General features: G+C 41.7%; 1 protein-coding gene, 1 long non-coding RNA gene and 1 other non-coding gene across 3 annotated transcripts in view; 2 read left to right on the forward strand and 1 right to left on the reverse strand.

Moving 5' to 3' along the window:
* The window catches only part of GRHL2 (grainyhead like transcription factor 2), a 172645-nt gene that overhangs the window by 44007 nt on the left and 101275 nt on the right, over positions 1 to 27363 (reverse strand). Inside the window, exon 8 of the mRNA XM_055546510.1 lies at positions 18633 to 18727. Within this exon, the coding sequence (XP_055402485.1) occupies positions 18633 to 18727 (95 nt within the window). The remainder of the gene's footprint in view (positions 1 to 18632; positions 18728 to 27363) is intronic.
* On the forward strand, positions 17525 to 25679 carry LOC129627008 (uncharacterized). The gene is made up of 3 exons (XR_008702381.1): positions 17525 to 17755; positions 18547 to 18596; positions 24908 to 25679. It is a non-coding gene; the product is annotated as an uncharacterized LOC129627008 (long non-coding RNA).
* TRNAW-CCA (transfer RNA tryptophan (anticodon CCA)) lies at positions 23521 to 23593 on the forward strand. Its single transcript has one exon. It is a non-coding gene; the product is annotated as a tRNA-Trp (tRNA).

Consider the following 27363-nt stretch of genomic DNA (forward strand, 5'->3'; position numbering starts at 1 on the left):
AACATATTAAAACTGTAACTTTTAATAATTACATCAATTTCTATAATCTCTGACCTGTGGGGGTTAAAAAAAAAAGCTACACAACATCTTCCTTTGCATCTTATTGCATCGAAACATAGTTATTTGTTTACACATCTATTTTTCTTATTTTCATGACAGTATGAGATTTGAGACAATTTTTTATTATTTTTGTATTACTGGTACTTAATGTAATGCCTAGCAGAGAATAACCATTCAATAAACATCTGATGAATGAGGTCAATGAATTTATCTAGAAAGCCCACTAGACTGAGAGTCAAAAGCCCCGGGTTTTAGTCCCAGCTCTAACATTAACCAGATCTCAGTCAAGCCATTTCTAGTTTTTGGTTTTCAATTTTCCCGTTAAATAATTCTTAAACCCTCTCCAAAGAACAGAATATAAATGCTAAGATGCTTTCAACTTGGTGAAAAAGTAAAAGAGCTGGCAAAGTAAGACATGGAACAGGAGGAGGGATGGGTAGTAAAGACATCAGCATTCTCATTTTACAACATGAGGTATCAAGAGAGACAAGCAAAATGATATGAATCTGAAAAAATGGAATTGCCCAACAGAACTAAAAATAATAATCTCATTATAAAATACTGAGAGGAATGGAAGGAGGAATACAAATGATTAAATTTATCCTCCTTTTCTATAGTATATAGACATCAATACATACCACTTTATTTATGAAGGACTAGGGATATAAGGGGGCTTTCCAGGTGGTGCTAGTGGTAAAGAACTAGCCTGCCAAAGCAGGAGACATAAGAGACTCGGGTTTGACCCCTGGGTCAGAAAGATCCCCTGGAGGAGGGCATAGCAACCCACTCCAGTATTCTTGCCTAGAGAATCCCATGGATGGAGGAGCCTGGTGGCCTGCAGTCCAGAGGGTCACAAAGAGTTGGACATGACTGAGCGACAGCACACGCGCAGGGATAAAAGGACAGCACTTAGATTTATCTGGTGACTACATGAATAGAAGAGGCAGTCTCTGGGGAAAAACAAGCACAATAGATTACATCCTTGATACTATTTTCAGTTCAGTCAGTTCAGTTCAGTTCAGTCTCTCAGTCGTGTCCAACTCTTTGCAACCCCATGAATCGCAGCACGCCAGGCCTCCCTGTCCATCACCAACTCCCGGAGTTCATTCAAACTCACGTCCATCGAGTCAGTGATGCCATCCAGCCGTCTCATCCTCTGTCATCCCCTTCTCCTCCTGCCCCCAATCCCTCCCAGCATCAGAGTCTTTTCCAATGAGTCAACTCTTCGTATGAGGTAGCCAAAGTACTGTAGTTTCAGCTTTAGCATCATTCCTTCCAAAGAAATCCCAGGGCTCATCTCCTTTAGAATGGACTGGTTGGATCTCCTTGCAGTCCAAGGCACTCTCAGGAGTCTTCTCCAACACCACAGTTCAAAAGCATCAATTCTTCGGTGCTCAGCCGTCTTCACAGTCCAACTCTCACATCCATACATGACCACAGGAAAAACCATAGCCTTGACTAGACAGACCTTTGTTGGCAAAGTAATGTCTCTGCTTTCAAATATGCTATCTAGGTTGGTCATAACTTTCCTTCCAAGGAGTAAGCATCTTTTAATTTCATGGCTGCAGTCACCATCTGCAGTGATTTTGGAGCCCCCAAAATAAAGTCTGACACTGTTTCCACTGTTTCCCCATCTATTTCCCATGAAGTGATGGGACCGGATGCCATGATCTTCATTTTCTGAATGTTGAGCTTTAAGCCAACTTTTTCACTCTCCTCTTTCACTTTGATCAAGAGGCTTTTGAGTTCCTCTTCACTTTCTGCAATAAGGGTGTTGTCATTTGCATATCTGAGGTTATTGATATTTCTCCCGGCAATCTTGATTCCAGCTTATTCTTTGTATTCAACAGAAAACTTTAAACTCACTGTTTTAAAATTGTACAGTTATGTATTCTGAAATCCATTTCATCAGATGTATTATCTGACTCTTGTTTTATTTGGTCCCTTTGAAATCTTTATTCACCTTCAAACTCTTGTCCTAAAGCCTTTCATATCATAGCAACACCCCCAGAAAACACCCTGCAGAAAGCAAAGAGCCACTTCCAGGAGCTGCATTTTAAAGGCCATTCAAATTTTTGATCTAATTCATTTCAGGCCATATCCCTGGTTGTCCTTTGGTAATTCATACAACCAAATCTCTCATTTTTAGTGCTCTATCTATATAAAGATCACCTTTTTCTGAGCCCCTTGCTTGGCAATAGAGACACATTAGCAAGGCAGCACACCACATCAATATCAGTCAAGCCCAGATGACACATCTTAGTGACATGCTAATTACAACATCTATGGACACCATGACACAGGATCTCACTTCTCTAGCTGCATCGGGAAACAAGTGCCTAAAGATGATCTAACAATAAATATGGGCATTCCATTCATTCATTCCTTTTTCATTCATGCATTCTATAAAGATCAACACAAGTTCATAGTAGTTCAAACGCAGCGTTAGACACTGGGGATACAGAAGAAAGCAGATCCGTCTCATGGAGCTAATAGTCCAAGGGGAAGACAGATGAGTAATCCAGCAATGATCAATACAGAGTGGTCAGGGCTCCCCAGTGAGAGATGTGTACAGAGGCCATGAGAACACAGAATACTGAACTTGAAAGACACAAGTGAAATACACAACCCACAGAGACAATGGGCTAAGATCAGGGATTCCATAAATACTTGTTTATTATTTAGGAAAATAAAGGCAAAGAGTAACTAGAGATGCAAATGTCAAGTGATTTAGGAGAGCTAAGTGATGAAGACCACTCAGAAGGAAGATGCCATGCTGGTTTTTCCTACTGAATTTTCAGGGTAAAAGTAGACAGAAGATATCCTGACAGCAGAGAACATTCACTCACGCCACAGATATTTTTAGGTATCTACCATGTCTCTGAGACTATGCTGGATACTAGCAGAGGTACAACAACAATGGTCCCTGCAATCACAGAAGTTTGAGGCTAGCTTTCTCGGTGGCTCAGCGGTTAGGAATCTGCCTGCAATGCAGGAGATGAAGGTTCAATCCCTGGGTTGGGAAGATCTCCTGGAGGAGGAAATGGCAACCCACTCCAGTATTCTTGCCTGGAGAATCCCCTGGACAGAGGAGCCTGGAGGGCTAAAGTCCATATGGTCACAAAGTCGGACACGACTGAGTGACTGAGCACACACACGCACGAAAGATTACAATAACTTCATCGAACAGGTCAGAAAATAAAAGCATACGTTTCTAGGAACACTTGACTTCTTAAATTGTGATTGTCATTATTGGCGATGGGGTTTTTCTTGGCCAGAATGTATAAATAAATGCAGCTTTATGTCAGCAAATCAATGATCACTCTGGTGAGCTATGCAGTTGTTCCAATCTGGGGCTGTGTATTTCATGTAGAAATCTTCCTGTTGGTGGCTATAATCGACAGAGTCCTCAACCAGACTGTTTTTTTCCCCTTTCCCTCATAAAGCCTCCCGAGTCCTGCAGGAGCCAGAAGAGAAAACTGTTCTGTATTTCCCAAGCTAATAGGATTCATGGTTGGCTCACTGATTGATCCATATGCTTACTCACCGTGGACATATACCCAGACAGACAGGAAGCAGTATCAATTGTGGCCTCATCAGCCCAAGGTCTCAGCTAAGAAAGCTTAGCTGATGAAATACGTATATTCAAAGGGCCACTTGAGTAGGACAGATCTATGGAAATAATAGATGCTTACTGGCAATACTCTGCAACACATGCACTAACTCGTCCTTGGAGGAGCTGTAACAACGAGCCATCCAGTAGAGAAGGTCTTAATGGTGAAGTGAGCTACAGTACACTGGCCCCTACCAGGAGACAGTTAGACTTAGGTCCTCTTCATGGAGAAAGGTCCTTAGTAGAAGATCCAGTGGGCCCTCTTTGATTCATGGCAGCCTGATTCTACAAAAAGTAAGCAACACAAGACTCTACCTTCTTTTTCTGCTATGTTATGTTACCAGAATTATCCTAACAATTAGGGATTTTATAATAGGGTTGGCACTGCTTTCTTCTTGCCTGACTGCCTGACCCGCTAGCAAAGCATGGTCTATGTGCCTGATGGTATCAATTGTGGTCTCGCTGTGCTGCACTTAAAACCCAAATGGTTGAACTTTAACTGCAATGGGTGGTAGGATGGGGGAGTGGGGCATGGAAAGACATTAACTAAAACCTAGGCTGGGACTGATAAGCATTCATTTGTTTCATCTTGCAAACCCAACCATGTCCCAGCTCTGTACACAGCAGGAAAATGTGACAATGAATTTCTTGCAAGTTTATCTACAAAGCACTGTTTGTAAACGTGTGTTACAGAAACGTGTGTTACAGAAACGTGTATTACAGAAAGTGTATTGGGGCAATACACTTTCCCTCACCAAATGTTAATCCAAATGTCAAGCACAGAAAGTTCTTTTTAACTTTAGTAGAAGCCCTAATTATGTAAAGAAATGCTGTGAACAATTAGTCTGCCAACCAAGAGCTGTAAATGTTGTTTTCCTATAATTTTTACAGCACGTAATTTATTTTTTAGAAAAATTTTAACTGAATCAAGTGTATCCAGGCAGATAATAGATACAATTTTAATTTTGTCATTGGTTCAAAGATTGATTCCAACAGAGAGATCATTTGTAAAGGTACCAAAACCTTTTCAGAAACAGAAGCAGTCTCATGACAATTGATAATTTTTAATAAAATCACTTTTTGACACATGAATTACAACTCCCATTTTGTACACAAGAAAAGTGACTTTATCTGGGTTATAATACCTCTCAGTTGTGCATTATGGGTATAGTAAGATTTATTAAAATAAATGCAGAATTAGTGTGCTTTAGAAGTGCTACGTTAACTTGATTATTAACTTCCAAGATTTTTCCAAGAGCTTGCCATTAAAATAAATAGGCCAATCTTGATCTACAAAGCAATTTGGGACTTAAAAAATCATAAGGTCTATGGTTTGATGGAAAGTGTTTATTTTCCTCTTTAAACAATTGTATTTTGTGTTTTCAAGATCCCCTGATTAGAGACTAAGAAAGCTACTTATTTCCTAAGGTTGAGACTCTAAACAGCTCCTTTACAAGAAATTGCACACATTAGCCTCCAAATTACAGGGACACGACATACATCAAGAAATCCATATTTTCACCGTAAAACACAAAGAATATATAAACGCGTTAAGTGTACTCTTGCCAGTTTCCCTACTCTGTTTTCTTCTCTGTTCTTAGAATTATGAAAGACCTTATAGATGGTTTTCTTACATCTTAGCATTTTTTTTCCCATTTATATGATTGCATTTGATGCAAATGCAATGCCAAATTGAGATAGAAAGATAAACTAAAAGCAAATAATATTAACATGGGACATCTCAGTCTTAGGCAATTATTTGTTTCCTCTATGCATTCATTCATCAAATACTTACTGAATATCTTTTCTCTGTGTCTGCCATTATGCTACGAGGTGGGACATAAGAATGCTGAGACAGACTCCCTGCTCTCAGAGAGCTTGCAATTTTGTTGAGAATCTATGAAACTCCTAGATTTCCTGATGCCTCCATTTATATAATACCTTTAGGAAATGATTACAACCTGAATAAATATTTCTTTATTTTCTCCTACAGATACCGTGAGTAGGCACAGATACATTTTTGGTTTACTCACATATTCTACCACATCTTCCATATTCCTTTAGTACTCAATAGTCTCCATTTCCAGAATATACCAGGCTTGTTTCCAGTTGCCAGACTTTGCTATGGGCAGTGCCCTCTACCCCCAAAGCTGATCCCATAGATGATCACACTGCCTGTCCTTCTTCTCATTCAGATTTCAGTCCAATGTCAACTTTTCAGAAATCCCTGCCCTGACCATCTAGAATTGTCTTCCTTCTCCTTCTCCCACAAGGAGTAGCTTACCTTACGGTGCTGCTCTTTCTTGGTTTCTTCACAGTACTGAACGTTATCTGAATTTATCTTGTCATTTATCTGTTTAGTACTTAATTATCTGTCTGCCCCATGCAGCTCTAAACCCATAAGAGGAGGGGCCTTGTCTGCCTCAAGCTACTTCTGTTCCCAATGCCAGGCTCATGGAAGATACTCAACAAATATTTGTCTAACAAATTAAGAGAAAATTACTTTTCTAAATACACAGTTCCTCCTTTATCAGTGTTTTTGCTTTCATAAGCAAAATGTTCTAAGAGCCAAGAATGCTCTGAGTAGCTGAAGTTGTCAAGATAAAATACAGCAGAGTTAGTTGCTCTGACCAGATTTAGACTCAAAAAAATGTTATCTAGCTGTATATCAACAAACCCAAATCAAGCCCGAACTATATAATCAAGTATGAATGTATATATGTATGTATCATGTATGTCCATGTATATAAGCTAATGAAGATGATACACATGGATGTTACAGGAAAAACAGAAATCTAAGGTAGGGCATTGCCCTTGGGGAAAAGGGCAGCTACAACATTTCTCACTGTGGTGGGGTGTATAAAAATAGGAACTGAGGTGAATATCTCAGGGTGTACATACTGTGAGAACCTGAAAAAAAAGGAGACAGCTCAACCAGGGAGGATTTCCCATAGGAGTGCTGAGCTACAAGGAAGAGAAATGGAGGAGAAGAAAGTGCATGCTGTTCTCAAAAGAGAAAAGAGTCCAGGCTAATGCGAGAGGAGGGTTCGTGCTGAGGAGGTTCAGAAGGAGCCTGAGAAAAGGCAGCTGGGGAGGGGAGACACCAACCAAGATGCTTGTATCCCTGTGATCGAGTCACAGACACTTGATGAAGTCAAGTGTGTATCACTGAGGCCAAGGGCAGATAGACCTGTGGCCACAGTATCAACACCCAAGTTACCGAGAGGACAGAGTAAAGGCTGAGAAAAGACCAGGAGGATCAGAAATCGAGGGTCTGCACCCCTTCAAGAGGCCAGACCTCTGGAGGGAAGGACAGGAAGCTAGGTTGCTGGGGCGAGGGAGCCAGGATGTGAAGATGGGGAGAGAGCACCCAGCTGGGGAGTCTGGCAGAAGCAGGAGGACAGGCAGGAGCGTGCGCTGGGGGGTCATGCAGAGGTATCCTCCCAGGATGGATGGGACACAGCCAGAGAGGAGGAACAGAAGGCTGCAAGGCTGTGGAAGGAGGCCCTGTGGGAGCTGAGAGCCCTGGAAACAGGGATTAAATGGAATCAGCTCACAGGTGAAGTTGTGTTAAGAAGAAGGAGCCTTCTTCTGAAGCTGGAGGGCAAAATGAGAGGAAATCCCAGCAAGGAAAAAAAAAAAATGTACAAGAGGCTCAAAATTATGTCCCTGGTACAAACGCTGACACTGTGGCCTTGGACTAACTATTGAACCTTTCTGGGCTTCATTGGCCTCTTCTTTTAAATAGGTATAACAATCTCTAGCTTGATACTATGATACTTCAAGATCACGTTTTTAAAAATTTATTGTTTTGGAATTAATTTTTATGCACGTATAGCTGCTTTACAAGGTTGTGCTAGTTTCTACTGCACACGATCTCAGTCAGATACGGAGACTGAGATCTCATCTTTCAACTATAAGATGCCATGAAAATCTTCGGCAACTTGCTATGACCACCACGGTCTCCATCTTCTCAGATACCTGGTCACCCTGCCAGTCCTGCTCTGAGACTCCAAGCTCCTCCTCGCCCCCACAGCACAATCCACAAAGTACTGCCCCACATGTACTACCTCAGCAACTGCGGTCCCCAGCTCAAGACCCCCTTCCGACCAGACCGCTCCAAGAGCTCCCTGTCCAGACTCTCTCCAGGCATTTGATTCCACATGGGTCCAGAGTGGTTATATATTTAATGAAGGTGAATTGATCTGGAAAGCACAGACTCTATCTCTGTGTGACCCTTTCAGAGGGGTGGAGCCGCAGGCTTCGCTGGGGAGAGAGCAAAGGTGAGCCCTCTGGGGCAGAACACTCGTGGCTCTGCAGACGGCCAGTCTCGGCCTCTCGGCTCTGTCACCAGAACAGGTCTTGTGAAGCAGCACCTCAGGACAAGGAAGAATCTGGATATTGTGTAACAACGGGTGGGGCTGTTTCACAAATAATGAGCTCTCAGTGGGAGAAGGAGTGAAACAGACTGAAAGAGCCACTCACTCAGATTTCTGGTTATCGGTTATGACTTTAAGCCTCTTCTATTCGTGTTTAACACTGAAAACTTGTTTTGAGTTTGTCATAGCTGAATCTAGCACAAAATTCAAAAGGGTAAACGTGGAAACCACACCCCCTCCCCGCCAGCACTGCTCCCCAACCAACAGTTTCTTGGATATCCGTCACAGTTTCTAGTGTATCCTTCTAGAAGCCTGCTATGCAAATTCATATCCTTTTCTTTCCAACGCAAATGGTAGCATGGTCAACACAGTTCCGCAGCCTGCTTTTTGTTTCACTTGACAGGACATTCTGAAGAAAGTCCTTTCTCTTTTAAAAAAAAAAAAGACCATGAATATGGAGTAACAATTTCTTTAACACGAGGCTGTTTCTAGCCTCTTCGTCTTGTAAACCATGCTGCAATGCAAGCTTTCAACACAAGCACGTATAAATTAGGGACCGTAAGTAAAGGCCCTGTCCCCAACAGTTTTAAACTGACCTCGGACTTCACTGAGATTGCTTTCCTCCAGGTAGCATCCTTACAAGCGGTGGTATGCTGTTCAAACGTGTCATGACTCTGCCCTCTGGGTCCCAGGTGGGAGGTCCAAGTATCTGCATTTCTAACCATTTCCCAACTTGCTGCTGCTTTCAGAGGTTCCAGCTGTGAGAAACCACCGCCTGCATCACCCACTTCGCCGGTCACTTCCTCCTTCTGTCCTGCTCTCCCGTATCCTTCTGTCCTCTCCTTGCTGACCACTCCATCCCTCTCTGGTTCCTTCTCCCCCACGTCCCCCAAATGGGTGGATCTAAAGTTCCCACCTTGAGTGTCTTTCACCCACCCTCCAAGCCTCCCCATGGCATTTCACCCGTCTTGCAATGTCTCTCATGCCCCTCCACAGCCACTCTGCCTTCTCTCGGAGCTCCGCCGCCCCAGGTTCTGCTGTGCTGCCCAGTCTCTGAGCCTGCGAGCGTCCCGTCCTGCTACCTGGAGCCCCTTCCCGGCCCCCGCTCAGATGCAGCTCAAGCACCACGCCCTCCCTTGGGTCTTTCCTGATGCCACACAGATGGCACCCTCTCTACCTGCTGAAGAGCAGGGTATGTGGTCATAACTGTATTAATCTTTCAACTTTTCATTTGCAAGCTTTTAAAATAAGACATTGGGGGAACTTTTAAATTAAAAACGTAATAGAAATGCTTTTATAAAAATAAAACGAATTAAAAGATGAAACTTGTTACAAAGCAGAAATAGACTCATGGACATAGAAAACAATCCTCTGGTTACTAAAGGGGAAGGAGGAAGGTATAAATTAGGAGTTTGGGATTAACATATACACACTACTATATATAAAACAGATAATCAACAGGGACCTAGGGACTTCCCTGGTGGCTCAGAGGTTAAAGCGTCTGCCTGCAATATGGGAGACCTGGGTTCGATCCCTGGGTTGGGAAGATCCCCTGGAGAAGGAAATGGCAACCCACTCCAGTATTCTTGCCTGGAGAATCCCATGGACAAAGAAGCCTGGTGGGCTACAGTCCACGGGGTTGCAAAGAGTCGGACACAACTAAGCAAGTGAAGTTTACTGTATAATACAGGGAATTATATTCATCATTTTCTAATAACCTATAATGGTTATTAGAAAGAATTAGAAAAGAATCTTTTCAGACTCACAACATATACAACTGTATCACTTTGCTATATACCTGAAATTAACACAACATTGTAAATCAACTATACTTCAGTTTCAAAAAATGGTTTGAAAACATTAAGTTACCAAAAAGTTCCTGGCTACTAACCATAAACAAGACAAAAAGACAAGCCTCAGAATGGGAGAGAATACTTGTGAACTGGGCTACTAATCAAGTAGGTGGATGCTTATTTGTGCTCAAGAAAATTTTTTTATTTTGTGATAAAAAATAAAAAACCAGGGCCACCATCCTGTCCAGAACTCTCCTCACCCTTTAATTCTGTTTTCATTGGAGGCTTTGTCGCTTTCTTCCTCATTTTACAGTCATGTACAGAGGTGTCTGAGTTCTCAGCCCAGCCAGTATGGCCTCTGAGAGCAGCAGACACCCTGTTTGGCTTTTTGTCTGTAAATCCCCACTGCCTGCCCCAGCATGTGATGCACAGCAAGCAGGCTGCTTCAAGGGGATGCCAGCCCCTTTGCCAGAGACAAGGTGGAAGACACTATGACCACCTCCTCCCCAGACAAAAAGGCAGTATGGAAAGAACACGTGCCTCAGACAGACATTCCCAGGGTGGGAGTCTCCGCTCTACTGTGCATTCACTGTGTAAGCTCTCTGGACTTCAATCTCTTCATTGTTTAAATGAAAAATAATAGCCACTTAAAATATGAATATTGCATAAGGTATATAAACAACTGGCAGACTGCCTGGTATATATCAATAAGTAAGCACTGAATAAATACTAACCATGGTGAATACACACACACACACACATTATCAGTCTATGAAATCTGTCTGCAGTCTCACTCTCCGCATGCACACAAGAGTTCATGCCTGTGAGTTACAGAGCCCTCAGCAGAATTTAGGCTAAAAACCATGGATACTCCACATTCTAACAAAAGATCAAGCTGTTGATAGCTCTGGTGAGATGCTTTCCAAAGATTATTCCTTCCAAATGTGACTTAACTCCAGCTTTATGGCTTTTTCTGCCATCCATTACCTTATAAAACTGGAACAAAGGTATGGCTTTGTTTAAGTTCAATAACAAAGACTCCAGCAAATGTTTACCTTTCCCTTTGAAAGTTTCCTTCATCCACACCACGCCCCAGCAAACACATAAAAATGCCATTTGCCCTGCTTTGCAGTGTGTATCTCAGCCCCTCAAGACTCCTCCCAGGAGCCTCTCAATACTTTGTTTACTTTGGAGACCAAGGAAGATGCCTTATAATATTTGTCTTCTTCCATAGGATGACCTGTTGAAACCTGGGCTCTACTTAGGCAAAACATTAGGACATAAGGGACTTCCCAGGTGGCACTCATGGTAAAGAACCCACCCGCCAATGCGGGAGACACAAGAGACAAGGTTGCAGTCCCAGGGTTGGGAAGATCCCCTGGAGGAGGAAACGGCAACTCACCTCTAGGATTCCTGCCTGGAGAGTTCCATGAACAGAGGAGCCTGGCAGGTTAGTCCATGGGGTCACAAAGAATCAGACTCAATTGAGCACACATGCACACACATTAAGATGTAACTTTTTCTGAATTAGTAATATCCATCAACTCCATTTCATCCTGGACTGTCTGATACGCAGAAAGAGGACTCCCTGGACTGCTAACAGGAGGTTGGGGTCAGGGAAGCAAACTAGATCATGAACCCATGGATACTCAGGAGTGTGGTTTCCTTTGACCAGTTCTTTGGGTTCCCTTTTAATCCCCCAAATCAGTATTTACACATCTCCCCTTCTCCCTGGTGTCCAGCACTGGAGTTTGGTAGGAAAGGAAGACAGTTCATTCAGAAGCATCCCCTTGGAAGACATGATTCATCAAGACTATCGAAACTGTAACTTTCCAAAGCACTTTGCTTGACACACAGTGGAGCCCCATAAAAACTAATTAAATCTTTAGACAAAAAAGAAGTGTTGAGAGAAAGAGAAAAGGAAGAAGGGTGAGATAAATCAGGGACGATTTTAGTAGCTCTGCCATGATTTGGTGCTAAAAGTCTTTCAATAACCTTATTTTCAACAAAGAGAGACTGAATAATTTGCAGGTTCAAGAAGGTTAGAATACTTGTATTTCCTCCAATTTACTGCCTTTACATAGGCTGTGATCAAACACTGCCGCTGGCACCATCCTGTCTCTGATGCTACCAACACTGAGATCTGAGGATCTCAATTGAGGGGCTGGTTTCCTTCCCATCAGGAGCAGATGGAGTAGAGCCACACTTGGCCAGCGGACCACTGGCTGTACCTGGAAAAGACAGCACTGGAAAGAGAAAGGGCTGACCCACACGGGAGGAAAAGGAAGAAACCCGGACTTCACGTGACAAAAGCAAGTCACCCAATATGAGAGCTTTATTTATGTCTCACAATATGAAGCAGTTCCTGACACGGACCACATCCAATGTTCCTATGTCCAGTAAAGTAATGCTCAAAATTCTCCAAGCCAGACTTCAGCAATACGTGAACTGTGAACTTCCAGATGTTCAAGCTTGTTTTAGAAAAGGCAGAGGAACCAGAGATCAAATTGCCAACATCTGCTGGATCATCGAAAAAGCAAGAGAGTTCCAGAAAAACATCTATTTCTGCTTTATTGACTATGCCAAAGCCTTTGACTGTGTGGATCACAATAAACTGTGGAAAATTCTGAAAGAGATGGGAATACCAGACCACCTGACCTGCCTCTTGAGAAACCTGTATGCAGGTCAGGAAGCAACAGTTAGAACTGGACATGGAACAACAGACGGGTTCCAAATAGGAAAAGGAGTCCGTCAAAGCTGTATATTGTCACCCTACTTATTTAACTTATATGCAGAGTACATCATGAGAAACGCTGGGCTGGATGAAGCACAGCTGGAATCAAGATTGCCGGGAGAAATATCAATAACTTCAGATACGCAGATGACACCACTCTTATGGCAGAAAGTGAAGAAAAAATAAAGAGTCTCTTGATGAAAGTGAGAGAGGAGAGTGAAAAAGTTGGTTTAAAGCTCAACATTCAGAAAACTAAGATCATGGCATCCGGTCCCATCACTTCATGGGAAATAGATGGGGAAACAGTGGAAACAGTGGCTGACTTTATTTTGGGGGGCTCCAAAATCACTGCAGATGGTGACTGCAGCCATGAAATTAAAAGACACTTACTCCTTGGAAGCAAAGTTATGACCAACCTAGACAGCATATTAAAAAGCAGAGACATTACTTTGTCAACAAAGGTCCATCTAGTCAAGGCTAAGGTTTTTCCAGTAGTCATGTATGGATGTGAGAGTTGGACTGTTGAAGAGAGCTGAGCACCGAAGAATTGATGCTTTTGAACTGTGGTGTTGGAGAAGACTCTTGAGAGTCCCTTGGACTGCAAGGAGATCCAACCAGTCCATCCTGGGGGAGATCAGTCCTGGGTGTTCATTGGAAGGACTGATGTTGAAACTGAAACTCCAATACTTTGGCCACCTGATGCAAAGAGCTGACTGGTTTGAAAAGACCCTGATGCTGGGAAAGATTGAAGGTGGGAGGAGAAGGGGACAACAGAGGATGAGATGGTTGAGTGGTATTACCGACTCAATGGATATGAGTTTGGGTAAACTCCGGGAGTTGGTGATGGACAAGGAGGCCTGGCATGCTGCGGTTCATAGGGTCGCAAAGAGTCGGACACGACTGAGTGACTGAACTGAACTAAACTGATTCCAGTGAAAAGACCAAAATAGAAACCTTTTCCTCTGAGCACTAAGCAGCATCTTAACATTCAGGTAATTCTCTGTAGTCACATGAGAGAGGCCTTTGTAGCACATCGAAATTGGTTTCATCTTGAAATCACTATGAACTGAGAAAAGGGCTGTGGACAAAACGAAGGGGCCTGGTTTCAAGAATCTCCTTAGAAACTGGGGAGAAAGGGAAGCCTGTAATTAGGGTTTGTGAGCTCCTGCTCTGAGATGATGTCATCACCAGCATTCGGTGCCAGGAATCAGAGCTCACCGCTCTTTAATAATTCAATAGGGGCTTGCCTGGGAATTTCTCATCTTGGAAATTAGCGAGCAACAAATCTACGTTGTAGGTACTGGATTGGCTGTGGGGAGAAAGAAACATTGAATGACCTTGTAAGTGGGAGTCACACGAAGAAACTTAGCCCTGTAGTCCTCCACTAGAATCATAAGGATGGAACCTTAATACTTTGTCAACCCTGCCCGGTTCCCCTTCCTGTCATTTTCCAGCTGAGAAGCTAAAGCTTAGAAGGAGGAAGACACAAAACCGGCTATTCATATGCCCAGAGACCTGGCGGCCTGAGCCCCATTTCAGTGTTTTATCTTCTTTATTATCCTGTGCCCCACCCCATCAACTTCCAAACTGTGACTGCAAGGATGCTCAGAACCTCACCTACCTGGATGCTACCTAAGTCATTCCCAGGGACCCCGGGACACCCGTTCACATTACAAGAGCTGCTGCTAAGTCGTTTCAGTCGTGTCTGACTCTGTGCGACCCCATAGACGGCAGCCCACCAGGCTCCTCCGTCCCTGGGATTCTCTAGGCAAGAATACTGAAGTGGGTTGCCATTTCCTTCTCCAACAAGAGCTTCTAGACCGCGGGAAATATCTCTGGCCAGCAGGTGTCATTGTGCAAAGACACTGTAGCATAACCAGCAGAACCGGTTCTGGGAGGAAAAACTCTGCAGGAATTCTGCCAGAACCACACTGCCCTTGAGACTGGCAACCTGGAGTTAATCCCACAACCTCATTTTAACAAACAGTGTTAACACCTTCCCTGGCCAAATTTTCTCCTGTAATTAAATTAAACTAAGTGATTACAGTTTCACGTTCTTTCTTTACTTCTGTTCCCACTAAAGGAGAGGTAAGAATAGAATGTAGGTCAGCAGCAAAAGACAAGAGTAGTGTTCTGGAAAAAATCCATAAATTTTGTCATCAGGTCTTGATGATGCGTATGTGGGGAGACTACCACATATGAGACTATTCTATTCTTTTAGTAAATGCACCAAAACCAAAAGTGAAAGTGAAAGCCGCTCAGTCGTGTCCGACTCTTTGTGAACTCGTGGACTGTGGTCCACCAGGCTCCTCTGTTCATGGGTTTCTCCAAGCAAGAACACTGGAGTGGGTAGCCATTCCCTTCTCCAGGGGATCTTCCTGACCCAGGGCTTGAACCTCGGTCTCTAGCATTGCAGGTAGATTCTTTACTACCTGAACCACCAGGGAAGCCAAATGTCCAAATAAAAGCTATCTTGGGAAGACACATGGTTTTCTCAAATGATGCTTACATGGCTCAAAGAACATTCATAGCATTTCTTCAGCTATTGCGTACTTCAAAGCTGGTCTTGTGCAAATATATATATTTTTGTATGTATGTATGTTTATATTTGTATATGTATATGTAAATTTATATATGTATATATATGTACATTTGTATACATATATACATATATATGTATATATATGTTTGTATATATGTGTATTTGTATATGTAAATTTATATAGGCATATATACATTTAATAAATTATATATATATAATTTTTACCCTTGAAATGGTATTATTCAAATTGTTGGTATATATTTACATTTGGACCCAAGTGATTCTGATTTTTTTTTTAATACTTTCAAAGATCAAGATTTACTACCACTCTGTGTGTTCCAAAGGAAGGCACTGCAACTCTCTGTGTGGGCACCAGCTCAACCTCTGCGCGACCTGCTGCCAAAGGAAGCAGCAGAGGGTGACGGTGTTGCTGACTGCCCCATTCCTCCCTTGTTAACCTCCCTTGTATCACTACTTTCCCTAACACTGAAAGCCAATAAAGAGGTAAATTGCATATTTGATTGCTTGAGAGGGTGTGATTCAGGCATGGAAACTCAAATGTCCATGAGGACCAGGCAAGGGAAGTTCCAGGAGGGAGAAAGGCAGAGAAAGCATTCAAGAGAACAGTTGGTGCCTCACAAGAGCCACTCACAGCCTTGCAAACACTCAGGCTAATGTTGCTGGAGTCCAAAAGAATCTGGAAACTTGGATTTAAAAAAAAAATCTGATTATTAAATGCGGGCAAAATATTTTAAAATTTGGAATAAAAGTACTTAAAGTGCATTAAACCCACACACATTTATGTTCTGTGGACCATATGAAGGTGGTGGGTCACAAATTTGTGTCCTCTGGCCACACCAAAACCAAAACAACAGGTGACATTGAATGGGGCCCCGATCCTGAAGCCTCCAGTGGATTTCTGTGTGGTTGTTACCAACAGGAACTCGTAGGCCAAGGCAACTGCTTCTGAGAATTCCACAATATGAAAATTATAAACAATTCCACCGTGAGAGGGACACCTTTCATACCTTGCTTTGTTGTCATTTCATCACTAAGTCATGTCCAACTCTTTTGGGACCCCGTGGACTGTAGCCCTCCAGGCTCCTCTGTCCATGGGATTTCCCAGGCGTGAATAATGGAGTGGGTTGCCATTTCCTTCTCCATGGGATCTTCCCAACCAGGGATTGAACCCATGTCTCCTGCCTCTCCTGCATTGGCAGGTGGAATCTTTACCACTGAGCCACCTGGGAAGCCCTTTATATGCCTTGCTTTGTTGAAAATTTTTTCCCAGTTGTGTAATTGTGGGGTTATTTTTTGCAGCCTGCTTATTATAAAATCAATTATATTTTAAAGAAAAACCTTTATGTCCTGCAGCCTGAAAAAAAAAATCTTCTCAGCCTACCTAATGAAACGAGTTTAACTTTTATGGTTTTTCTTTAAAAGTTCTTCCAGTAGTTCAGCAAAATTCTTTGGAACTGTTTCTATTACTTATCTAGACTGTGCACAATTACAACTACAAAATAATAGCTACTAAAAATATGTATTAAAGAAACAAGTTGTACTACAACAAGCAAGTACTGCCATTTGTCAAAGCATATGTGAGTGTAAATGTGTCAGCCTGGAACAATACACATGTACAAACACACATATTTAAACAAGACAAGTGAGCCCTGCCTATGGGAAATGAAAGAAGAGTCAACTCAACCCCAAATTAACTATCTCGTTGGTTGACCAGAGAGCCACCATCATTCAAGATGTGCCTTCCGGTTTTGGCATTTTCTTTAAAAGGTTCTATTGACTGGCGACAGTTAATACATTTACGTTCTAGCAACTTATTATCAGATTCCATGAAAAGGAAAATGAGGGTGCAGTTTCAGCTGGCTTTACCTTGACAAGGTATTCCAAAGGTAGGATCTCATTGTTTCACAGTGGATGGCTGTTCTCGGACCTGCCTCTCACTCCTCACACACTGCCGTCCCCCACCTCCCTTGGAGGCTGACTTTTCACACATCAAACCCCACAAGCACATGCTTGGTACAGCAGAGACGATCAGAAAAGTTGTTTTGTTTTTGCTTTGTGTGAGGGAACTGAAGCCCAGAGGGGTCAGATGGATTCCAAGGATTCCAACTCCAGGCCTGACACCACCGCACAGGCTGCCTCTCCCTTACCCAGCCCAGTAATCTAGCCTCTGGGAGAAGCGAAGGGCCACGAGAAGGCCTGGGGCTCGGGTGAGGAACTCAAAGCGGAAGCAGAGAAAAGCCTTGAGGAAAAGCTCTTCCTGCCCTTCTGCTCGGTCCCTGAGTTCGCAACACATCGCAAGGCCTCCCTCCTTCCCTTGGACGCACTGAGCCCCCGGAACGTTCCCTCGGCCGCTCCGGAGCTCTGTTTCTGCTTGCCCATTTAGGTCACCTTTCTTGGGCCTAATGCCAGTTTCATTTACTTTGTTTTATACCTGAGTGAAATGAGACACTGAGCAATTCATCTTCATCTCTAAATCATGCCCACGAACTCCCATCCAGTTTCCTTTCTCACCCGGCCTTCCCCTGCTCGCAGACAATGAAGCATTGAAAGCGGTTGTTTACGTTGACCTTTTCATTAATTCGAAGACAAAGTCTTCTAACGCCTGCCTAGATGGTAAGTAACCGAAGCAGAGAACAAGCTTAGGCTTCATGTGAAAACTTCCCTTTGGTACAAAATGAAGCTCGAGAATCAGAAGGTACAGAACCCAGGATGAAGAGTGGGCACAGCCACAAAACTCAGTTTCCATACACTCAGAGACTCGTGGCTGGAAAGCAAGTCTGAGTATCTGCAAGTCTTGCTTTTTTTTTACCCAAATCCATGCAACGGTGGATGTCTATCCTCCGGATGCACCTGGCCAGAGATTTTTACCTTTGCCCTTCTTAACTGTGCTGGCACCAGACAGAAATAAGAAAAGCCTCAGGTCAACAGGAAAGAAATGGCTCAAGGTCACAGTGGTGGCTTTTTCTCAGGGAGTGAAGTTCAGAGACCTGCAGCCCTGCTCCCTCCCTTGACCAGGTGAAGCCTGGAAGGGGCAGGAGTCGGGGTGGGGTCGTCCAGCTGCTTACCTGTGCAGACAGAAGCTCTGAATGCCATCCTGCCTCTGAAGAAGGAGGCAGTTGCAGAGGTGTTTGGGGAAACTTCAGTACAGGGAGGAAAGATTTTTAAGCCCAGTCCCGTCAGCCCCAAGTGATAAAATGGAGCTTGGGGGCCTGGAGGAATTGGGAGGGACAAGGAGCCTGACCCTTTCAGCAGGAGGCCCCAGAGAAACAGGTACACCCCTTTGCCTGTCAAAAGGCAATTGATTTAGCTTCTCAGTAACTGAATGTGTGTGACTTCTAGAGAAACCCAATAAGTTCATTTCCCGTTTTTCTGGCTCAAGTTAACAGATCTTTCTCTACTCACAGAGGCTTTTGTCAAAGAATCCGCTGCAGAGAAAGGCTGTGATACTTAAAAGGTATGACCAATGAATCAATGCTACTTTCTCACTCACTTTTGCTTCTTCATTCACATCCCAGGTGAAGGAAACAGCATTATAGGCAATCTCTTCAATGTTGCCAATCGTATTAAAGCTCTCCTTGTAATCAGCTGTGACATGAAACAAAAAAAAATTAAGAGTCAGTGTTACTGGTGACATGTATTGAAGTATCATTTTCCAATGGAGAAATTGCAACTTTGTCTATTCGGCTGACTATTGCCATGGTAACAGTTAGGGATTTGTGCTTATGGATAATCTTTTACTACTATTTACTCTATAAGAATGTGAGCCCATTCCTATATTAAAACAGTAAATCTAGGAGAAGCAGTGTTCCTAAATGATTTGTTCATTAGTTTCATTTCTCACTAGGTTTATAAATTTCTTCCCCCTGAGTCCCTTGTCACCTACCCATTCCCTCTCCTACTCTCTTTTCTGCCACTTAATTTTGCCAGCAATGCCGAACTATTTCATAGGGATCGTTTTGTAGGACAGAATAATCTATCAGCCAGGCAGTGTCTTCAGGACTTCAATAAAGAAATCCAGGAGAGTGAAGAAAATTTTATTTTTTTACTTCTTTTGGATTTAGGTACAGAGAATTGAGTCAGTCTGATTCAGTTCATTACCATCCACCTGTCAACTTAAGGCCCTCTCATTTATTTATGTAATCTCCTCTGTCCCCCTGCCCCCGCAATAGCTATTGACATGTTTGCTCTATATGCTTATGAAATAAATTGGGTCGATCTGCCTGTGTACATAGCTTTCATTTTCACAAACTGTGCCATGCTATGACCAGGGTTGCCAGATTTAGCAAATATTTGGACCATACTCTAAAAAAGTATTTGTTGTTGGTCCGAAATTCAAAGTTAATTCTCTATTTTATCTGGCAACCCTCGCTGTGGACCTTTTCAGATGTAACCACTTTACTGGTTGCATGTCTAATCCTGGCTGTGGCTGCACAGAATTCTGTGGTGACCGTCAACCACAATTCACTTATCCCCTCTCCCCAGATGGAGCCTTCAGTAGTCTCCAGCTCTCCGGTACCACAGACAACACTGATAAAAATCCTTAGTCTTCTGTCTGCACCGTCACTGCCTTAGCTGGTCTTCAGGGCTAGACATGATATTCTTACTCTTAATCCTCACTACTACTTCCTGAGGTTTTAGCTCATGCTCACCATCTGGATTTTCCCTCTACTCTTGGCCTCCTTGGATATGACAACCTACCTTCACTCCATCTCTTGTGTACGAAATAAACACTGACCACGTCTTGCTTGGCTGGCATCATGGTAAGGTCCATCTGCTTTTCTTTGAGGTCTGTTTCACTCACAGCTTGATCACCTAATCACGTATGTTCTTTTTATCTAAATTTCTATAATTATTTTCTAAAATGAAAACTCTAATTATGTACTTTTAATAATTTTTTAGGGCTAAAACATACACCATGACCTACACTATCCTTCACAATCAGGCCCTGCATACTTCTCTCTGCTCATACTCCAGCCCCACAGTGGGGGTCAGAGGAAGGTACAATGCTGACCGTACTGGAGTCTTTTTTGTTTATAAAATCTTTCGAATGTTTTTCTAAGTTAGGAGTGAGTTATGATGACTGACTTTCAGGGTGTATAAAGCATTCATTGTCTATAATATCTGACATGTTTCTAGTCAAATGGTCATTTCCTCACCTGTGTCCTAAGCGGCCCTGCGACTCCAGGGTCGGTGGTTTCTTGAGGTTTCAGCAAGTTCTCTACGTGAATGCTGCAAATTTTTGAAGTCTGCTTTCCTAAAATTCATATATCTGATCATTTTATCCATTTTCTCCTCATTTATCACAAAATCTAAATTCATGTGATCATTTGCCAAAATTTTACTTACGTTTTCTTATTCATAACAACACACTTTGTGTGAATTAGACTCCTATTTTCTATCCATAGTATAAATAATAATAAAACAAAGTCTATAATACTAATGAGCTCAAAATATAATAAAGTCAGTTTGATTTTGTTTAAAAGAAAAAAATCCTTATTACTACTGGGACCTGGATTGATGGTTAACTGCAGAAAAACCTACCTCGATGTGCTCTCAGAATGGCCTTGGATGCACTTCCTGTAAAGGGTAATGTTGGTCTAGACCCTGACCAGAATTCTAGTTCCCTTCTTTCTCACCAAATTTCTACTTTGGGGGCCAATTCAGTGGGTACAAAGTGGTATCTCAATGTCATTACAATTGCATTTTTCCATCACCTATGAGTTCAAGCATCTCTTCACATCCAGGATAGCCAAGCAGGTGTCTCCTTACATAAACTGCCTATTCATGCCCTTTGTCTGTAATTTTATTCATTTCTCCAGGGAAACTTCAAGGCAAGACTATGGATCTTCACATTTTAAATAAAGCACACAAGTTTTAACATAGACGCTTGTGTGATCACCACAAGAAAGTCACAGACCATGAACAAAAAAGAAAAATATTGAAAAGCAGGCACAATTTTCTCACCCACTCCAAACACATCTCTGTAGCCTTCATTTTTCCTACCTCAGTCTCTGTCTCCCTTTCTCCAAAATATGTAAATATTTTAAACAATATTGTAACAATTATTTTTTAATTTGCTTCTTTCCCCCTGTAATACATCTTCAGCATCTTCCCACATCACTAAATAAAATTGTGGAAAATATTCTTAATGTCTAAGTACTATTATATTGGATTAAGATAAAATGCTATAAACTTTATTTTGCTCTTATTGATCCTATAAATGATGTCTAATACTTTGCTACCTTAAATAGCACTTCATCTAATTATCTTCATGGCAAAATAGCCATATATACTTCACTTTTTCATTAATATATACTCTCAGAAGTGAAATTAATAGGTCAAAGGCAAAATATTTTCGAGGCTTATAATTCATTTTGTCAAATTGCTCCTGGAAAGGTTAAAACAGTTTATATTCACAATAACTGTATGACTTCCTGTTTCCTCAAACTGTCTCTTTCCAAGTTGGTATGCAAAGCAGGTTACATTATTTTATTTGCAGTTCCTTGATTGCTAAAGAATAGAACAGTCTTCCATTTGGCTTCTGGTTCTTTGTGTTTCTTTATATTCTTTCTCTTTGTTTTTAAAATTTACTCATTTATTGTAACAGTTTATTGTTCTGTCTTTTGCTCATTTTTCTCTAAGGGAATTCAAATTTTCTTGATTTAAAGTAAATATTTAAAGTTAAGAGATAAAACAGATAGCAAAGGAAAACCATTTTATATCCTAAAATTTTACAAGTCTTTATGACTATATTTCAGATGATTTTAAATGCAAACCTGTGTTTTCAGCAGGCCAATTTCTTAAATTTTGAAATGAGAAAAGATCACTGAACTTAAACAAATTGAGTTCCCTGAGTCTTCATGCTATCTGTTTTAAAAAATAGTCTTACAATTTTGTTTCAAAACTTTAATAAGCCTCTTAAAAATTATCAATCAATCATAAATTAAAAAAACAAATACTATATCTAGCAATAAAGAGAAATAAATAAAAGTGGTTTGGTCCAGCACTTATTCTAGATCTTACAAGTTTTTATTTTTTCATACTTTCTCTACCTGAAAAATTTCTCCCCTAAAAAAATGTTAGCTTAGAAAAGTAAAGAATTTTAAAAACAAATGCAATACAAATACAAATAAAAGGCATTTGGGGCCCCCTAGTTTTGCCCAGGGGATCTGCCAGTTTCACTCCATCATGTTCCCTTGTTGTTGTTGTTGCTATGGAGTCACTAAGGCCTGTCCAACTCTTCTGCAACCCCATGGCCCACCAGGTTCCTCTGTCCACACGCAGAATACTGGGTTGCCATTTCCTTCTCCAGGGAACCTTCCCAACCCAGGGATCAAACCTGAGTCTCCTACATTGCAGGTGAACTCTTTACCACTGAACTGCCTGGGAATCCAATTTCCCTTACTCAGTCCACAAATACATTGAATAAATATTTGCTCTGTGTTCCCTATATACCAGGCAGCATCCTTACACTTGAGATCAGCAGAAAACAAGATGAAGTCCCTGATCTCATGGTGCTTACAGTTCAGAAGGAGACAGAATATAATTAAGTAGATGAATAAATAAATGAACAACACAATTATGTTCAATATGCTTCAAAGAAAAGGGTGGGGAGCCTTCCCTGGTGGCTCAGCTGGTAAAGATTCCATCTGCAATCTGGGAGACCTGGGTTTGAGCTCTGGATTGGGGAGATCCCCTGGAGAAGGGGATGGCTACCCACTCCAATATTCTGAACTGGAAAATTCCATGGATTACAGTCCATGGGGTCGCAAAGAGTTGAACATGACTGTGCGACTTTCACTTTCACTTTATGCCAAAAACAAGACTGGCAAGGCTGCCTTTTACTAGGTGGTTATATTATTTACCCATTTCTTTCATACCACACATCAATATTTTGTTTGTTTATTTATCACTATCAGTTCTCATTAGCTACACATGTATATGAAGGCAAGGAACTTGTCATTAATACTGCTGCCTTCTCGGTGTTTGACATTATTCAGATGATACTCATTCAATAAAATTTTTGAGTAAAAAATGAATAATGGTTCCATGAATAGTCTAACAAAAAACAAAACTAAGACACCAGCGTCACACACTCCCGTTTGACCTTATACAAGAAATACCTGTTCTTCTTGACTCCCTTTGTTGTTCGTGTCTAAGCCATTCACCTGCAGATGGCAAAACAGCCCTGCTATCACACGGTGACTGTCAAAGTTTTCTACATGACTCATACACCTGATACTGCTTTGTCCACATGCATGTTAGTCCAATAAACAGAACGCTAACGGATGTGTCTCCCGTTTCTGAAAACTGTCTTAATGTCCTCTGATGAGCGTTGCTGGCTTAAGGGTTCATGATCCTTGGTGTAGGAATAAAACTCCCTGGTGGCTCAGAGGTTAAAGCGTCTGCCTCCAATGCAGGAGACCCGGGTTCGATCCCTGGGTCAGGAAGATTCCCCGGAGAAGGAAATGGCAACCCACTCCGGTATTCTTGCTGGAGAATCTCGTGGACGGAGGAGCCTGGTAGGCTGCAGTCCACGGGGTTGCAAAGAGTCGGACACGACTAAGCAACTTCACTTTCACTTTCAATCTGTTTTTAGGGGGGCTTCCCAGGTGGCTCAGCAGTAAAGACCTGCCAATGCAGGAGACGAAGGTTCAATCCCTGGGTCAGGAAGATCCCTTGGAGAAGGAAATGGCAACCCACTCCAGTATTCTTGCCTGGCAAATCCCATGGACAGAGCAGCCTGGCAGGCTACAGTCCACGGGGTCACAAAGAGTCAGACATGACTCAGTGACTAAACAACAACAAACCTGTTGTTACGTCTTCCTGAATTTATTTCCTCAAGAAAGTTTCCAGAACCTAAGTTTTATAAATGTTGGTAGCTGCAAACAGTAAAAGGGAGTGTCATGAGCTCGTGTCATGACTTTATATTCCTAGAGCTGCCATAACAAATACCACACACTTGGAAGTTTAAAACCATAGAAACATACTCTCTCATAGTTCTGGGGCCAGACGTTCCAAGTGAAGATGTTGGCAGGGCTGGAACCTTCTAAAGGTTCCTAGCTCTCCTGGCTTCTGGTGGTTGCTGGCAATGCTTGGCATCCCTGGACTTGCAGACCCAGCATTCTAAGCGGCCTCTGTCTGCATGTGCTGTTCTCTTCTGTGTTTCTGTGTCTCCTTCCCCTTTTTCTTCTCTTCTGAGGATTTGTCATTGCATTTAAGGCCCACCATAATCCAGGATGATCTCATCTAGAGATACTTAACTTACTATATCTGCAAAGACCTTTTTCCCCAACAAGGTCATATTTACAGGATCTAGTACTTAGGATATGAACATATAATTTTTGAGAGAGTTATCATCAACCCCTGTATCTGCGATTCCCTCCTATGATTGGAAGTCCTATGATTTGAATGCATGGCTTGTTCTTGTATGAGAGCCACTGTAGCTAAAGAGTCATCACACTTTCTTTTAAAGCATTTCATGGTGAACATATAGGCATGTCTCAGAGATTTTGTGGGGTTTGGCTCCAGAGAGCCTCAATAGAGCAAATACTGAAATAAAGGTAATCACATCAATATTTTGGTTTCCTAGTGTACATAAAAATATTTGTTCTGTAGTCTATTAAGTACATAATAGCATTAGGTCTAAAAAACAATGTATATACCTTAATTCAAAAAACTTTATTGCTAAAAATGCTAACCATCATCTGGCCCTTCAGTGAGTCATAATCTTTTTTTGACTTTTTTTTTTAATCTTTTTTGCAGGTGGAGCATCTTGCCTGCAGTTGATGGCTGCTGACTGATCAGAGTGGTGGTTGCTGAAGGGTGGGGTGCTTGTGGCAATTTCTTAAAATGAGACAATTCCTTCAAATGAGCTGAATTGATTGTTTTTCAAGAATGATTTCTCTGTAGCATGCAATGCTGTGCTGCAGAGCACAATGCTCTGTGCCATTTTACCCACAAGAGAATTTCTTGAGACTGGAGTTAATCCTCTCAAATCCTCCTGCTGCTTTATCAACTGAGTTTTTATGGTAGTCTAAATCTTCGTTATCATTTCAACAGTTTTCACAACATCGTAACCAGGAGCAGATTCTATCTTAAGAAACCACATACTTTGCTCATCCGTAAGAAGCAATACACATTCATGGAAGTTTTATCATGAGATTGCAGCAATTCAGTCACATCTGCAGGCTCCACTTCTAGTTCTCTTGCAATTTCCACCACATCTGCAGTTACTTCCTCCACTGAATCTTGAACCTCTCAAAGTATCCCATGAAGACTGGAATCAACATCTTCCCAACTCGTGTTAATGTTGATATTTTTACCTCTTTCCACGAACCACATTCTTAAAGCATCTACAATGGTGAATCCTTTCCAGAAGGTCATCAATCTTGTCCAGATTCATCAAAGGAATCACTATCTATGGCAGCTATTGTCTTAAAAATGTATTTATTAAATAATAAGATTGGAAAGTTGAAACTACTCTTTGATCCATGGACTATAGAATGGATATTGTGTTAGTAGACATGAAAATAACAATAATCTTGTGGTATCTCTCAATCCTTGCTCTCGGGTGACCAGAAGCATCGTCAATGGACAATAATAATATTTGGAAAGAAGTCTTTTTTTCTTAACAGTAGGTTCCAACAGTGGGCTTAAAATATTCAATAAACCATGTCATAAACACATATGCGGTCATCCAGTCTTCGTTGTTGCATTTATAGCTATGCAGGTCCTAGATGGCATTTTCTTTTGATCTACATTGATAATTGGGGGCTTCCCTAATAGCTCAGTTGGTAAAGAATCTGCCTGCAATGCAGGAGACCCTGGTTCAATTCCTGGGTCGGGAAGATCCGCTGGAGAAGAGATAGCCTACCCACTCCAATATTCTTGGGCTTCCCTTGTGGCTCAGCTGGTAAAGAATCTGCCTGCAATGCGGGAGACCTGGGTTTGATCCCTGGGTTGAGAAGATCCCCTGGAGAAGGGAAAGGCTACCCGCTTCAGTATTCTGGCTGGAGAATTCCATGGACTGTAAAGTCCATGGGGTCGCAAAGAGTTGGACACAACTGAGCCACTTTCACTTCGTGTAGCCACCTTCATGAATTATCTTAGCTAGATCTTCTGGGTAACTTGCTGCAGCTTCTACATCAGCACTGGCTGCTTCACCTTGCAATTTTATAAGTTAATGAGCGACACCTTTTCTTAAACCTCATACACTGACTTCTGCTAGCTTCAAACTCTTATTCCCTAGCTTTCTCACCTCTCTCAGCTGTCATAGAATGGAAGAGAGTCAGGGCTTTACTCTGGATTGGGTTTTGGCTTACAGAAATGTCGTGGCTGTTTTGATTTTCTACCCAGAGCAGTAAAACTTTCTCCATGTCAGCAATAGGCTGTTTTGTTTTCTTATCATTTGTGTACCCACTGGATTAGCACTTTTAATTTCCGTCAAGAACTTTTCCTTTGCATTCACAACCTGGCTAACTGCTTGGAGCAAGAGACCTAGCTTTTGGCCTCTCTTGGCTTTTGCCATGCTTTCCTCACTAAGCTTAACGATTTCTAGCCGTTGATTTAAAGTGAGAGATGTGATTCTCTTGGTAAATGTCACACTGCACTTGAAAATGTGTGGGTTATTTTCAAATATCTTTGATAATTTGTTTCTAACATAATTATCTTTTGATAATTCTAACACAGTGATAAGAGAACAGACTCTGTATGCTCTCAACACCTTTAAACCATGAAATTTTTGCACCCTGTTTTATGTCCCTGGATATGTTCCAGTGTCTCCTAGTTTATAGTCTACAAGAACTTGGATAGATGTACATCCTACTGTTGTATGAAAATTGTGTAAGTCTTGGTTCATGACTTGGTTCATGGTACTTTTCAGGTCTACTATATCCTTCTACTTTTCTGTATATTCATTCTATTAATTTTTGAGAGTTTGATATTGAAACTCCAACTAAAATTTTAATTTACTACTTAAAAGTAATTGTAATATATAGTGGAACTATATGTAATTTTGTTCTGTATTTTCTGTAAATTCATTATCATACTTTTATAATTTAAAAAATAAAAAAAAAAAAGAGAATTTTGAAAAAAAAAAAAGAAAGTGAGAGAGGTAAGGCTTGTTCTTTCACTTGAACACTTAGTGACCATTGTTGGGGTTATTAATTGGCCTAATTTCAGTATTGTATCTCCAGGCACAGGAGGGCCTGAGGAAAAGG

Source organism: Bubalus kerabau, chromosome 14 (genome assembly GCF_029407905.1).
Source record: "Bubalus kerabau isolate K-KA32 ecotype Philippines breed swamp buffalo chromosome 14, PCC_UOA_SB_1v2, whole genome shotgun sequence".
NCBI classification, from domain to species: Eukaryota; Metazoa; Chordata; class Mammalia; order Artiodactyla; family Bovidae; genus Bubalus; species Bubalus kerabau.